The sequence below is a fragment of the Primulina eburnea genome, chromosome 17 (assembly GCF_022965805.1).
Source record: "Primulina eburnea isolate SZY01 chromosome 17, ASM2296580v1, whole genome shotgun sequence".
Lineage (NCBI taxonomy): Eukaryota > Viridiplantae > Streptophyta > Magnoliopsida > Lamiales > Gesneriaceae > Primulina > Primulina eburnea.
In genome coordinates, this window is record NC_133117.1 from 23,723,853 (window position 1) to 23,741,326 (window position 17,474).

At 36.1% G+C, this 17,474-nt stretch overlaps 1 protein-coding gene across 1 annotated transcript in view; it reads right to left on the reverse strand.

The window, feature by feature from the left end:
- Window positions 1–154: 154 nt before the first annotated feature.
- Window positions 155–17,474, reverse strand: part of LOC140817966 (uncharacterized) — a 65,034-nt gene continuing 47,714 nt past the window's right edge. Inside the window, exon 7 of the mRNA XM_073177760.1 lies at window positions 155–253. Within this exon, the coding sequence (XP_073033861.1) occupies window positions 155–253 (99 nt within the window). The remainder of the gene's footprint in view (window positions 254–17,474) is intronic.

Here is a 17,474-nt window from a genome sequence, read left to right on the forward strand (position 1 = left end):
ATAAGATATGATATCAATATTCAAATAGAGTTTATTTCTTATTAAACTCTACTTTCCTTATGAAATATGTTTCCTTATGGAGGTAAAACTCTATATCTATAAATAAGAGACCAAGGACATCATTGGTGCTCTCTCTTCCTCGGTCCATATTTACTCACTTGTGCACGTTTAGAATTTCAGATAAAATCCTATTCAAAAGACGTGCTGTGTTTGAAGAGTGGTGATCGCGTGTTGCCGTGAATGTTGGAAACATCTGCAGACAACATCTGTGAAGAAGTTGGCTGAAGACTGTTTTCGTAGATCTCCTTTTGGCATCACATTTTGCTTTCTTGTTTTAGTTTTTATTCTGGTTATTTGTTTTTAGAAAGTATTTATTTTCTCAACTTGATTTTATGATAATCACTAGTGATTGGTTTTTGTGTAAACGTTTTTGGTTTTCTAGTGATTAATTTTTTCCATAAGGCATCGCACAAGTATTTATACTTGTGCGAATTTAATCTCGTCCAACTATTAATTTAAAGTCAATTTGTGTTACAAAATATAATATTCCGCTGCATGTTGTTCGAGATGTTGTAACATCTGGAACAACACTTAATTCTGATTAAACACAAATTCACTATTTTACATCCTACTCTGATAGTGTTATTATTTACTAGTATCTGTTAAACAATATATATCTTACAATCTTCATAAATTAGCAACCATTCTCCTAACTTTGATTTTAAAACAAAAGAATCTTAAAATCATGGTAAAAATTGAAAGGGGATCGATTAAGGTGCCCGAATGCGCAACGGAAGTGTAAAAATGTTTTTCAACAAGAAAACCGAGCAACCTAAGCCTATAATGTGTAACAAATACGAAAAACATGAAATGTCATACATAGGGTGTTTAAAGAAAATTTTACCTATCAATCAAAAAGGATTGATGATGGCTCCAACTTAATTTAAAAACTAAGCTCTTGAATGGCAAGACAATCTTCAAGCTCTCATTGCTTCAAAATTAGGCCCACCACTTGCAAGCTAGAACCCCTCTTATTTTGCACTAGAAAAATAAGAGGATTTTTCAATGAGAAGTACTTTCTTTCCTCAACAATTGAAGAAGAAAAATTGGGAGAACTATGAGAAGAAAATTTCGGCCATAGCTAGTGTGGAGTGAAGTGAGGATGAGTTGTCTTGGTTGTGCAAAAAGCAAAAGCAAAAAGTTGCATGTGCATGTCATGCCAGTAACTCAAAAGTTGCCTCCAACCCTTCACCTCTTAAGCATGCAATTCTATTCGGGCTTGTAACAATTAAAAGGCCCATGAACTTTTATTTAAATGTCTCAAACACATTTGAGACCATTTAACATTTACTTTATTTTACTCAAGCCCACTAGTTTAATAATTATTTCTAATTGGGCTCTACAAGGCCCGATGTTGTTTAATTAATCAAACACTTGAATTAATTTAATTATTTGAACTCTACTAGGTCCACTAGTGTTTAATTAATTCAACACTTGAATTAATTTAATTTAGTCCATAATAATGTTTATGAAAATCACAATTTTCAAATACATTATTTGTTTGGCCAACTCTTAATATAGAAGCACTTCCTCAAATTAAAAGTTACATTCTCCTTATAGAAGTCATACTTTTATTTTTCCTTACGCTTATAAACTCCTTTATAAGCCGTTCAACACATTGAATCATTTTACTTCTCAATGGGATCTAGAAAGCTAGTACTTGTGTGGCCCTCAATGGTTCATTGATACAAATAGCCGTGGGTTCACATCTCAATGTGATTCGGACTAAACATGTCCTTATCTGAGCATACCCCAATTGCACCATTCTTACTTATCAACTCCTTAATAGCAAGAACGTCAGAACTCAAGGCTGATAATACCCAACCAATCATGTTAAACGCCTAGGAGTATCGCTTACATGATTCCCTAGGTATCAAATGATAGTGCCTGCAAGAACTATTCAATTATGGTTAGCGTACAGTACGGTCCCTTCAACTCATATATCCCGACCGATTCGACAACCATTGGTATATCGAGAGTTGTCAATGAATCGATAATATGTGTCATGTCGTAGTTGCATCGATGATGTAATCTATGAAACTCCTTTCATAATTATCACCATACTCTGATCAGAGATTTCAAACTACATACACATGAGATCACATAGAATATCCATACCCTAAGGTAAGTGGTGAATCCCCGACTACAATGCATCGACTCCTATATGTTTCGACAAAACACCCAACCTTGCCACATGATGACCCCATGAGAGTCGGTAAACAAGTCAAAGTGCAATGCTAGCATATAGAGTCTCAATATTGTCCCGGGTCATAAGGACTAATGGTGTACAACCGTAAAATAGGACGTTTCCACTCGATAAGTGAGATACACTTTGAAAGTCTTTTATGGAGGGTTGTTCAGTGCACTTTACAAGAAGCACCTATCTGCATGTTTGGACATCACAATGTCCCCTATCAATGAAACATGGCACTCACATCGCAGATACTAGTCTCGACCTCGAGCGGTCTATATCTTTCTTAGCGGCGGCTGAATTGACTAGGAACTGTTTAGAATATACATTATTCCAAATATGAGTTTCGTGATACTCATCATATGAGCATCTCATATTCTCTCTACAGATAAAGAAGTATCAAAACAATAATTTCTAATATTATTAAAATAAAGACTGTTTATACATAGAATTTCATTTTGAACGGTCGACCAACACTTGGCTCGACGTGCGCCTACTCTTACAATCTCCCACTTTCACTAGAGCCAACTACCCATATGCTTCAAACCCATTGATTCGCGATGTTTTTCGGATAATGGTCCAGGTAAAGGCTTAGTTAGCGGATCAACAACATTATCTGCAGAGCCGACTTTGTCAATCGAGATATCTCCTCTTTCCACAATCTCTCGGAGGATGTGGTACTTTCTCAATATATGTTTGGACTTCTGATGAGACCTTGGCTCCTTTGCTTGAGCAGTGGCTCCCGTGTTGTCACAAAACACCAGGACAGGAGCAACTCCATTAGGAATGACGCCAAACTTTTGGACGAAATTCCTTATCCAAACAGCCTCATTTGTTGCAGCTGATGCAGCAATGTATTCTGCCTCAGTGGTGGAATCCGCTGTACTATCTTGCTTGAAACTCTTCCAAGAGACATCAGCACCATCGAGCAAGAATATGAATCCAGAAGTTGACTTCGAGTCATCAATATCTCTTTGGAAGCTAGAGTCGGTATAGCCTTCCAATTTCAGTTCACCACCCCCATAGACCAAGAACAACTTATTGGTCCTTCTCAAATGCTTGAGGATGTCGTTCACAGCTTTCCAGTGTGGAAGACCAGGGTTCGATTGATATCTACTCACTACACTTAGTGCGAAAGCCACGTCAGGACGTGTAGATATCATCTCAAACATGATGCTACCAATTGTATATGCATACGGAATGCGTGTCATCGCCTCTATCTCTACTTAAGTCTTGGGAGACATAGACTTGGATAGGGACATGCCATGACACATCCATCGAGAACCTCTTCACGATGGTATCAATGTATGTGGACTAGGTGAGACCAAGAAATCTTCTTGATCTATCTCTATAGATCTGTATTCCCTATACAAAAGATGCTTCACCCAAGTCCTGCATCGAGAAATTACTCGCTAACCATATTTTAGTTGATTGCAACATTCCTACATCATTCCCAATGAGTAGAATGTCATCAACATAAAGTACAAGGAATGTCACAGCACTCCCACTGACCTTCTTATACACACAGGGTTCCTCAAGATTCTTAGTAAAACCAAACTCTTGGATTGTACTATCGAATCTAAGGTTCCAACTCCTAGATGCCTGCTTTAGACCATAAATAGATCTTTGAAGTTTGCATACCATATGCTCACTTCCGACAAATGTAAATCCTTCAGGTTGAGACATGTAAATCTCTTCCTTAATATCCCCATTAAGAAAGGCTGTCTTGACATCCATCTGCCATATTTCATAGTCATACCATGCAGCTATGGATATCAATATCCTTATGGACTTGAACATTGCAACTGGAGAAAAGGTTTCCTCAAAGTCAACTCCTTGTCTTTGAGTATATCTTTTTGCTACCAATCGCGCCTTGAAGGTCAATATCTTCCCATCCGCCCCAAGTTTCCTATTGTAAATCCATTTACACCATATGGTAACAATTCCCTCAGGTAGATCCACGAGATTCCACACTTGGTTCGAATGCATGGAATTCATCTCAGATTCTATCGCTTCAAGCCACTTGGATGAATCGGCATCAGATAACGCTTCCTTGAAGGTCCTTGGATCACATCCATGGTTAGGCTCATCATGGCCCTCTTCAAGAAGCAGACCATACCTCATAGGTGGTCTCGAGACTCTCTCGGATCTTCTAGGAGCTTGTATCTCCTCTCTTGGCTCTTCAGGTGTAGGTTCTTCAATTGTGGGTGTCTCTCGATCCTCTTCGAGTTCTATCATCTCCCCTTTTCTATCCAATAGAAATTCCTTTTCCAAAAAGGTCGCATTCCTAGAAACAAACACTTTTGTTTCTTTGGGATGATAGAAAAAGTATCCAACTGAATTTTTTGGATATCCCACAAAGTAACATAAAATGGATCGATTATCCAATTTATCTCTCACTACCTGCTTCACATAAGCAGGACACCCCCATATTCTAAGATAAGAATATTTGGGAGGCTTACCCATCCATATCTCATATGGTGTCTTGTCAATTGCCTTTGAATGGACATTGTTCAACAACAGTGCCGCTGTCTCAAGCGCATATCTCCAAAAGGATGGCGGCAACTCCGTGAACCCCATCATAGACCGAACCATGTCCATCAAATTCCGGTTACGACGCTCCGAAACACCATTCAACTGCGGTGTAGCGGGCGGAGTCCACTGCGAGAGAATCCCATTCTCCCTAAGATACTCTTGGAACTCGGCACTCAAGTATTCACCACCTCGATCCGATCGAAGTGTCTTGATGCTTCGTCCCAACTGTTTCTCTACTTCACTTCTGAATTCTTTGAACCTTTCAAAGGCTTCAGACTTGTATTTCATTGAATACACATACCCATACCTCGAAAACTCATCAGTAAAGATGATGAAGTAGGCATGTCCATGCTTAGTGGTGATGCTAAGCAGACCGCACACATCGGTATGGATCAAATCCAATAACCCTTTGGCTCGCTCCACATGGCCCTTAAAGGGAATTTTGGTCATCTTTCCTTTCAGACAGGATTCACAAGTCGTGAATGCATTAATATCAGACATATCAAACATGCCCACTCCCACTAGCTTGTCCATCCTTCTTAGGGAAATATGTCCTAATCGAGCATGCCACAATTGTGCCGAATTTAAAGTATCTTGTTTTCGCTTGTTTTTTTGTTGTTATTGCTTGGACATTATTTAGTAGAATATCTTTCAATTTTAAGGTGTAAAGATCGTTTTCAAGTTCTCTAGTACCAATTAAACATTCGTTCTTGTAAATGTTGCAAACACATTTGCTAAATAAACAAGAAAATCCATCTTTATCAAGCATAGAAATGGAAATAATTTTTTTCACCAAATCTGGTACAAACAACATCTCTTAAAATTAACTTAAAATCATTGTTCAAAAACAAGTAAACATCTCCTATGGCCTTGGCAGCAACTCTTGCTCCATTGCCCATCCTCAAGAAGGTCTCACCTTCCCTAAGCCTTCTACTTCTTCCCATCACCTGCAAATCATTACAGAGATGTGAGCCACAGCCGGTATCCAATACCCAAGAAGTAGAGTTAATTGAAATGTTTACTTCAATATAGAACATACCATTTCCAGAACTCTTCTGGGCAAGATATTCCCTTTAGTTACGCTTCAATGTCCAGGCTTCTTGCAATGATGACAGATGTCAACAGTCTTGTCAGCCTTCACTGGTATGGCTGCCGCAGCGGGACTCGGAGATTGCCTCTTCAAGGGCACGTTCTTCTTGGGACGTTGGAAAGAACGCTTCTTTCCCTTCCCAGGTGGACCAGTCTTCGTGCCAGATGAAGAGCCCACATAAAGAACCGACTTTTCTTTCTTGATGGTGGCTTCAAACGTAACAGGCATATTCACCAACTCCTCAAGGGTAGACTCTAGCTTATTCATGTTGAAATTCACCACAAAAGGATCAAATGAGCTCGGCAGCGACAAAAGCAACACGTAGGTGGTCAGCTCCGATGGCAATGTAAGATTCATGCCCACAAGCTTATCCACAAGCCCAATCATCTTTAAGCCATGCTCATGGACCGAGGCCCCATCTCGCATGCGTAAAGTGATCAGCTCCTTGACGGTAGCATGCATAAGAGGCCGTGTTTGCTCACCAAAGAGCTTCTTGAGATGCAAATGAATGTCAGCAGCACTCTTTGCATCCTCAAAACGCCTCTGCAGCTCATCATTCATAGAAACCTGCATATAACATTTAGCTCGCAAGTATGGTCTCACTAATCCTTGTAAGTCTGCAATTCCTCAGGAGTGCAGCTAGTCGGAGCCTCAACAGGGGGCGACTCAGTAAGTGTATACGCTATTTTTTCCGAATTCAAGACGAGTTTTAGGTTTCTTAGCCAATTGAGGTAGTTAGGTCCGGTTAATACGTGTTTGTCGAGTATTGTAGATAGCGGATTGTGAATCGAAGACATTGTCAAAAATGTACTGAAAAGTAAAACAGATAAATGTTAATGACTATTTTAAAATATTTAGTAAGATATAAAGTATGGATTTTTACTTTATACATTTTTGCTCCCACTGTTTTGACATCTTTCACTACCCTCTCGTGAAAACGGGAAACTCCTTTCCTCAGTAGGTACGCAAGGTCCAATTAGCGAATTATGATCCCGAATAATATCAGCCAATCACAATTCCTAAAAGGTAGTTTCCAATTGCATCGTCATGCAACCCTCTACGTAAACTTTTGTCTCACGTTTGATTAGGACCCAATAATATGACGTCGTTCATCTTTACGTGTCAAGCCTTACCCATCGATGTTGAACCTTAATGGACGGTCGCCATGAGTTCCCTCAATAATATGAGCCGAAATCATGGGAGTTCCACGTAGTTCACATCACCATGTCAATAGATGTCACAGCATTTCGGCACCTAGGGCTCCCCAATAATATGAGCCGAGCCATGAGCACGAGTAGCGTTCATCATGCACCCATTGTCGATGGAAGACATGGAAATTATAAACAACTTTATAATTCCTCTTTTCGCACTTGATATTAATTTTGAATCTTATTCAAAATGAGGGTTTTTAATTTTGAAAGGTCTCATCATTAATTTTATTTAAAAACTCTCCATGTTTGATCGTATGTTTGCCGGGTTCATGCAACTTTGTTATTATCATAATAATAACGCACATACTAATTATTTATAACAAATAATAACGCACATACTAATTATTTATAACATATCATGTATATATTATAAACAGTAAACAAAACAAGGATGATCAATCGCCCCAATACTATTGGCCCGTGCGAGCTAAACACGGGCCTAGGTCCAATCCTAGGGAAATGCATGGGATGCAAATGCAACTATTACATTAGCCTCCAATATTTACATGTCTTCGATCTCCATAATCATCAAGACCGCCATCTTCCAATTTGATCTGCCACTATACTAATATTTGTAATTCAATATCCATGGCAAATAGGGATATATCTCATGGGGTGGGAACGGGCCATAAACCAAGCCCACTTTAAATTTGATAATTATTACAATCATTCAAACAAAATATGCTAGCATACATCTAGCAAATTGGGCTTGGGCTTTTGATCATCCTTCATATATAATATCACATATCATACACCATTAATTAATTATCACAATAATTAATTGATCGAATATTATATATCTTGATCCAATCACTAACCGCCACGATTATAAACTAAATTAATAAAGTATACAAACTCTTTTGTCTACTTTCTAATTAATTTATTTATAACCGAATTTCTTGTAAATCACAATTTACTATAAATAATTAAAGTCCAACTTCAATTATTTATTTTATGAGAAAATATGTACAAACTTTTGTGGATTTAAACTTAAGGGCCCAAAAAATCATTTTTCACCAAAAAACATTTTGGCTCATTTAAATTCACAAATTGTGTTTGCCATTTAATGGCCCAACAACTTCAAGGCCCAAGACATTTTGATATTCCAAAACTCTTTTGGAAACCTTAGTCGTCATCGCAAGTTGCCGGAATCCGGCCAACTTACAAAAACAATTATATTGAAAACAAGGGGCGGTTCAGGCAGCCCCTCGGGCTGCCCTTGCTGCCCAAAATCCCCCCACGACGACCTTGTTTTTTGTTGCAAAAAATCATCTAATGCGGTTTGAAATCGACCTCAATATAATATTATGTATATGCTACACAAAGTAGTATCCATAGCTCATGATACCACTAGAAAGGGGATCGATTAAGGTGCCTGAATGTGCAACGGAAGTTTAAAAATGCTTTTCAACAAGAAAACCGAGCACCCTAAGTCTATAATGTGTAGCAAATTCGAAAAACACGAATTGTCATATATAGGGTGTTTAAAGAAAATTTTACCAATCAATCACAAAGAATTGATGATGGCTCCAACTTAGTTTTAAAAACTAAGCTCTTGAATGGCAAGACAATCTTCAAGCTCTCCTTGCTTCAAAATTAGGCCCACCACTTGCAAGTTAGAACCCCTCTTATTTTGGACTAGAAAAATAAGAGGATTTTTCAATGAGAAGTATTTTCTTTCCTCAACAATTGAAGAAGAAAAATTGGGAGAATTATGAAAAGAAAATTTCTACCATAGCTATTGTGGAGTGAATTGAGGATGAGTTGTCTTGGTTGTGCAAAAAGCAAAAGCAAAAATTTGCATGTGCATGCCATACCATTAACTCAAAAATTGCCTCCAACCCTTCACCTCCCAAGAATACAATTCTATTTGGGCTTGTAACAATTACAAGGCCCATGGACTTTTATTTAAATGTCTCAAACACATTTGAAATCATTTAACATTTACTTGATTTTACACAAGCTCATTAGTTTAATAATTATTTCTAATTGGGCTCTACAAAGCTCAATGTTGTTTAAATAATCCAACACTCACTAGTGTTTAATTAATTCAACACTTGAATTAATTTAATTTAGTCCATAATAATGTTTATGAAAATCACAATTTTCAAATACATTATTTTTTTGGCCAACTCTTAATTTACTAACACTTTCTCAAATTAAAAGTTACATTATCTTTATAGAAGTCATACTTCTATTTTTCCTTACGCTTATAAACTCCTTTATAAGCCGTTCAACACATTGAACTATTTTACTTCTCAACGGGATCGAGAAAGCTAGTACTTGTGTGGCCCTCAATGGTTCATTGATACAACTAGCCGTGGGTTCACATCTCCATGTGATTCGGACTAAACATGTCCTTATTTGAGTATACCCCAATTGCTCCATTCTTACTTATCAACTTCTTGAAAACAACAACGTCAGAACTCAAGTCTGATAGTACCCAACCAATCATGTTAAATGCCTAGCAGCATCGCTTTCATGATTCCCTAGGTATCAAATAATAGTGCCTGCAAGAACCATTCAATTATGGTTAGCGTACAGTACGGTCCCTTCAACTCATATATCTCGACCGATTCGACAACCATTGGTATATCGAGAGTTGTCAATGAATTGATACTATGTGTCATGTCGTAGTTGCATCGATGGTGTAATCTATGAAACTCCTTTCATAATACCATACTCTGATCAGAGATTTCAAATTACATACACAAGAGATCACATAAGATATCCATACTCGAAGGTAAGTGGTGAATCCCCGACTACAATGCATCGATTCCTATATGTTTCGACAAAACACCCAACATTGCCACCTAATGACCCCACGAGAGTCGGTAAACAAGTCAAAGTGCAATATAGCATATAGAGTCTCAATGTTGTCCCTGGTCATAAGGACTAATGTTGTACAACCATAAACTAGGACGTTTCCACTCGATAAGTGAGAATCACTTGGAAAATCCTTTATGGAGGGTTGTTCACTGCACTCTACAAGGAGCACATATATGCATGTTTGGACATCACAATGTCCCCTACCAATGAAACATGACACTCATATCGCAGATACTAGTCTCGAACTCGAGCGGCCTATATCCTTCTTAGCGGTGGATGAATCGACTAGGAACTGTTTAGAATATACAGTATTCCAAATATGAGTTTCATGATACTCATCATATGAGCATCTCATATTCTCTCTACTATTTGTATATTCAAGGTCTTTACCTATGCAACTAGCATGGGTATACAGATAAAGAAGTGCCAAAACAATAATTTCAAATATTATTAAAATAAAGACTGTTTATACATAGAGTTTCATTGTGAACAATCATCCAACACTTGGCTCGACGTGCACCTACTCTAACAAAAATATGAAAGAATAACCTTATGGCTCATTGAACGATTGCATGAGTTTTGTTATTTCTTTGTTATTTAGTATTTTACGAGTAAAATAATTTGAAAATATAAAAAATTAAGATTATGTAAAATAACACTTTTTCGGAAACAAATTGGAGATCACGGTGTTTTAGTATGAGAATGCCAGCCAGAAGATCTCAATACTTGCTCTTCTCAACATGTAAAGAACACATATATATCACACGCATTCACACACACAGACACACATATATACGATGTACACCTATTAATGAACATCTATGTGAGTATTGCTGAGGTGATATTTATTTATTAGATGTAATTAATCCTATGAAAATCGAAATTATACTACATCCAATAGGTGGGTGTCACCTCACCGGTATTTATAAGTACTCGTGATGTTGTGTCTTATATCAAAACTAATATATATATTGTAAGGTCCAAAATTAAGAAGACGTAATCCAACTGCATGCAAATCTGATGAATGTGAAAAATAGTTAATTAATTGATTTTAATAGCTATATTGATTATGTTAACATGTTTATATGATGTTTTAGTAGTTTTACTACTTAAATGTATTAAAATGTATTTTTAAGGGTTATTCGAGTTGCGATCGAGGAAAGGAGATCGAGGTCTGAAAAATGAAAAATAATTTTATTAAATATTTGTTTTTAATTATTTAAAATATGGTTGATGTTTTTTCTTATTTTTAAAAATAAAGAGTTTTGAATTGATTTTATACGTCGGAACGTAATTTTTATCACTGTTGGATTTTCAACAAAAATACAAAGTTTTGACAACTCAGCTAATAACTTCATAAAATTTCTTACACGAGATATTTTAAATAAGCACTAATGAGTTTTTTGGGCCTATTGTGCCATGATAATGGGCATAGGCTTACACTATGAGTTTTGTTTAAAATAAAATGACACCAAACCCTACCCCATCCCATAACACTCACGCCTCCATCACCCAACAAAATTCAAGGCTCCTTTTCTCTCAACTCACGCACACATGAAAGCTGAAGGTAAAAGCATCGAAATTCTTAAAGGGTTTCAAGTCATCGTCTTCTCGTCGTCGTTTTTCGATTCGTCAATGTAAACTCTTGCGTTAAATACGCAAAGGCACGTCATATTCTTTTCTTTACTCATCATCACACCATATTATGTATTTTATTATGTTTTGAATGAAAAACAAGTCACACTTCATGTTATTTTCATAACTATGCATGTACATGTGCTAACTCATTGTTTTATTTTCCAAAAACATGCTTTATATGTACCTAAAGGGGCTGCCATGTATTAGGATGAAAAGGGACATGTTTTACACGAGTTACAGGGTTCTAGAACACACCCAAACACGCTGCACACAAGGAATAACAAGCTGGAACCATCTTTCGTCTTTTTATGAACTAGGGCTCGGTTGAAGGGTTTTATGTTGCATGTCCTGGCTTGGGTAATAGATGAGGCTTGGCTTGGGTCAGGGAAGGGGTCCTAGCCATGCTAGGACTCGAGGGTCACGGCTGGGTAGGATTCCTAGCAAGCTAGGACTCCACCCGTGAAGCGTCAAGGAGAATCGCGTTGGTGCAACGCCTTGAGCAGGGAAAGGGCTCGGCCAAGGGGCTTCAGGCTGGGCTAGGGGGAGTCACTAGGGTCCTTATAGGGTGCACAAGAGTCTGGTTCAGGGGCTGGTCCAGTGTCTAGAGTCCTAAGTTCACAAACGTAGAGTCCTAGTGTGGGAAGGAGTCTCGGCCGAGAGCTTGTCCTGTTCTTGTGCCTTTGGTTCGAGCCTAGGGTCAAGTCCTAGGGGTCCAGAGGGTCTAGGGGAGGTCTGGTATGAAAATGGTTCGGGGTGGCTCGAGCTTGGCTCAGTGAAAATCGATCATGGTTCAAGGTTAGCACTAAGGTTCGAAACTAGGGTTTCATTGATCAAGAAATTCGAAACATGGCTCACGGAGGGTCGAGTCGTGGTTCACAAGGGCTAAAATAATATAAAAAGTCTAAGTTTTTAATTTGAGAACTTTATATTAAAGTGTGAATTAATTCGGGATTAAAACGTATTAAAAGAAAATAATTAAGAAATAAATGAAAAGTCTAGAATTTAAGCTAAATAAAATTGTGATAAATTTAGTTTAAACTTAAATAATTATTTGGGATATTCTAGAGTCAATGAAATTAAGAAAAAGTCAAATTCGAGGATTTTTATGTATAATGGTAAAACGGTAATTTTACACCTAGAAAATAGTAAACGTCATAGCAGTGCTCTGAATGCTGTTTGATATGTTAAAATTTTTATTTTAAATGTTTATGGATTTTTATGATTTAATATGGACATTTAAAAGATATGTCGCATGCTTGGTTTAAAAGAAAAATGATATTAATATGCATGTTTTTATAAAGTAATGGAAATACGAAATGTTGAAGGATGTGAAGGTATTGTGACTAATATGAATACGATGATATGTTAATACGTAAGGTCAAGGCTCAGTTGACGGGTGAGAGTGTCGTTGATATCCCCACCGTCCAGTACTGTGGTTACATGTAGATAGATCCATCACCCCCAATACATATACGAAAGTCACAATCAATGATCTGAATTGAACGAAAATTGATATGTATATGTATATGATGGATATGAATATGTTCAAGTTATATAAGATCATGAAAATGTTATTTTAAGTTCAAGTATTTTCACTGTTGCATATGATCTGTATACGTATTATGTTGTTATCAAAATTATGGTGTGTTGAGTCTTTAGACTCACTAGGTGTGATCGATACAGGTGAGTTTGTTGTTGATGGTAATGGAGGTCTTGATGCTTGATCTGACTGGACTGAAGGTGCAAATAACCCGAGGACCAACGTTTCTAGTTTTCCGCACTTACGTTTATGATTATATGTTAAACGACTATTTATTTATGCTTTTGAGTGGTTTTTGAGAGGTTGATAGTATGGGCTATACTTTTCAAATATTTCAGTTAGGTTTGGTAAAATGTTGGATGATTTTATGTTTTGACTATTTTTTTTATTTTCAAATTTAGTTGGTTGTTTTATTTTTAAATTGGCGTAAAAAATATTTTATATATACCTGTATATATATTCGGCCGATCTATATGATGAATTTTTTAGAGTGAAAAAAAATCTAGTACTTTTAAGCAAAACGATTAGTTGACGTTTTATATATTGAGTGCTTGTGAAATTTTTTAAGTGAAATCAATATCATTCTGATCAAGCGACCTGAGTATTTATAGAAGGAAAGAGTAATAATAACATTGTTTTTAGTGTTGGCTACTCCTTATGATAAGATTATTGTCCATGCCTTGCCCCCTAACACTGCCACATCTGATAGCCCATATCGCTTCTACGTTAGTCATATAATCTTACGTGCACTGAATGACATGCTAATAATCTCAAAGTATGGCCTCCCATAACACTACAACAATAAATGACTATTGTGACATTTTTTTTGGCACTCTTAATTAAATGTTCTTACAAATACTTAATAATGACACTTGTAAAAAATTAATACTTTGTAAAAAAAAACATATTAGATTAGTTATCCTGACATTTTTAATTGATGTCATTTTTTACATGGATGGAAACAATTATTTTCCCACCTCTAATATTTATCCAATCCAAATATTTCCACCTTTATTTTATCTATTTTCTCCTCAAAATCTTCACCCTGCTCTCCACGCCGTCTTCTCAAAACTCACCATGCTTTCCACGCCGTGCTTGCATCCCGTTTCGACTCCATGATTTTTCGACTCGTTGCTGCCTCCTCTTCACGCGGCTTCAATATTACTCGTTCCTGCCTCCTTTTTCCATCAATTTCTCTTTGGTATCACTAGTAGAATTTTTGGTTTTTACTTCGCCACTGGTTACTTCGGCGATTATTAATTATGAATTAGTATATACTAAACAACTTCAGTAAAAACAACGGCGAAGTAAAACATTAATTTTTACTTCAAAATTTATAAAACATGGGCTTCACTTCTAATTTTTTGTAACATTTTACTTCGACACAATAGTTTTGATGAAGCAAAAAATTAAAAATAAATTAAAATTTATATTTAATGAAGTAAAAAAATAAACTATTCTTCGATTTTTCAAAAAATATAATCATACATCATGTCTCAATCATGAGAACATGCTACTCGTATAGTAACATTTACATTATTTGTGATATGGATTTGGTGTATTTTCCATATCTTAAAACCTACTCTTAAAGATACTGTTGCTGCAGTTCTAAAGATATTGTTACTGCAGTTGCAGCAACAGTATCTTTAGTAGTAGGTTTTAAGATATGGAAAATGCAGCAAGTAAAATGCCCAACATCTTAATGGCATGGATAGTGCTGGAGGGCCGCAAAGTGGAATAAGAAAATTCGTAGGGCTAGGGAAGGTGTCGGGGGCGAGATCTAAAAATTGCATCTTCCAACACCTATTGCAGGAACAGTATTTTTGGGAGTGGGTTTTAAGAATTGGAAAATGACGCCAGTAAAATTCCCACATCTTAATGGCATAGGCAGTGCTGGAGGGCCGCGGTGGCGGAATAAGAAATTTTGTAGCGGTAAGAGGAGGTGTTGGGGGCAAGATTTCAAAAAATTATAGCTTCCAACACCTATAGTCTAAACCAAATTATTATACATATATTTTAAATAAATAATACTATTTTTTATTTTCATAAATAAAAAAATAATTTGAGCCAACTTATCAATGTACCTGCATTTCAAAACTTACTTGGATCTTATTTAAAAAAATAAATTTTGACTTACTTAGATCTGCGTCTAACACAACAGTATTTTTGTAAGTTTTGCAGTTCTTAGAGGTATCCCTCTAATAAATTTTGTTCAGCAGATATGATGACTGAATGTAGTCATTTTCGGAGAAGAATCATCGCCCCCACCCCCACCCTCCTTTTCGGTGTCTCTGCATAGGGGTTCAATATCATTATGGCAAATGTGGTTTATTATATTCAGTGTGTCGATGCTGGATGCGCCAGGATGTAAGATATATCATTTAGAATCGGACACGTGTGGAACAATTATAAACAGTAAGACAAATAGAAATAACATGTGAAAGTAGAATATTAACGACACGTGGAAGTGAAATAATTCACGAAGGAATGAAGAAATTATGCAATAGATTGTTCATATGAACCACGTATAGAAGTCTATTTATACTTGCTCTGGTTACCTATTCAGTAATGGAATAAGACACTACAACAATAAATGACTATTGTGACATTTTTTGTGGACACTTAAATGTTATTACAAATACTTAATAATGACACTTGTAAAAAATTAATAATGTGTAAAATAAAAATCATATTAGATTAGTTATCTTGAAATTTTTAAGTGATGGTCAACTTTTTATATGGAGGGAAACAATTATTTTTCCATCTTCAATATTTATCCAACCCAAATATTACAACCTTTTATTTTATCTATTTTTCTCCCCAAAATCTTCACCCTGCTCTCCATTCGGTCTTCTCAAAACTCACCATGCTCTCCACGTCGTGCTTGCATCCATTTTCGAATACATTATTTTTTGATTCGTTGCTGCCTCCTCTTCACTCGGCTTCAATATTACTCGTTTCTGCCTCTTTTTTGCCTCAATTCCTCTTTGGTATCACTAGTAGATTTTTGGTTTTTACTTCGCCACTGGTTACTTCGTCGATTATTAATTATGAAGTAGTATATACAAAACAATTTCAGTAAAAAGAACGGCGAAGTAAAACATTATTTTTCACTTCAAAATTTAAAAAACACGGGCTTCACTCGGAGAAGAATCATCCCCCCCCCCCCCCTTCGGTGTCTCTGTATAGGGGTTCAATATCATTATGGCAAATTTGGTTGATTATATTCAGTGTGTCACGCTGGATGCGCCAGGACGTAAAATACATCATTTAGAATCGGACACGTCTGGAACAATTATAAACAGTAAGAGAAATAGAAATGCCATGTGAAAGTAGAATAATAACGACACGTGGAAGTGAAATAATTCACGAAGGAATGAAGGAATTATGCAATAATTTGTTCATATGAACCACGAATACAAGTCTATTTATACTTGTTCCTAGTTACCTATTTAGTAAAGAAATAAGACACTACAACAATAAATGATTATTGTGACATTTTTTGTGGGCACTTTTAATTAAATGTTGTTACAAATACTTAATAATGACACTTGTAAAAAAATAATAATGTGAAATAAAAAAACATATTAGATTAGTTATCTTGGCATCTTTAATTGACGATCATTTTTTATATAGAGGGAAACAATTATTTTCTCACATTCAATATTTATCCAACCCAAATGTTTATACCTTTATTTTTCCCCAAAATCTTCACCTTGCTCTCCACGCGGTCTTCTCAAAACTCACCATGCTCTCCACGTCGTGCTTGCATCCATTTTCGAATTCATGATTTTTCGACTCGCTGCTGCCTCTTCTTCACGCAGCTTCAATATTACTCGTTCCTGCCTCCTCTTTGCATCAATTCCTCTTTGGTATCACTAGTAGAATTTTTAATTTTTACTTCGCTACTGGTTACTTCGGCGATTATTAATTATGAAGTAGTATATACTAAACAAATTCAGTAAAAAGAACGGCGAAGTTAAACATTATTTTTCACTTCAAAATTTAAAAAACACGGGTTTCACTTCTAATTTTTTGTAACATTTTACTTCATAACAGTAGTTTTGATGAACCAAAAATTTTTAAAAAATTAAAATTTATATTTAATGAAGTAAAAAAATAAACTATTCTTCGATTTTTTAAAAAATATAATCATATATCATGTCTCAATCGTGAGAACATGCTACTTGTATAGTAACATTTACATTATTTGTGATATGTACTTGGTGTAGCATTTTCCATATCTTAAAACCTACTCCTAAAGATACTGTTGCTGCAGTTCTAAAGATACTGTTACTGCAGTTGTAGCAACAATGTCTTTTTAGTAGTAGGTTTTAAAATATGGAAAATGCAGCAAGTAAAATGTCCAACATCATAATG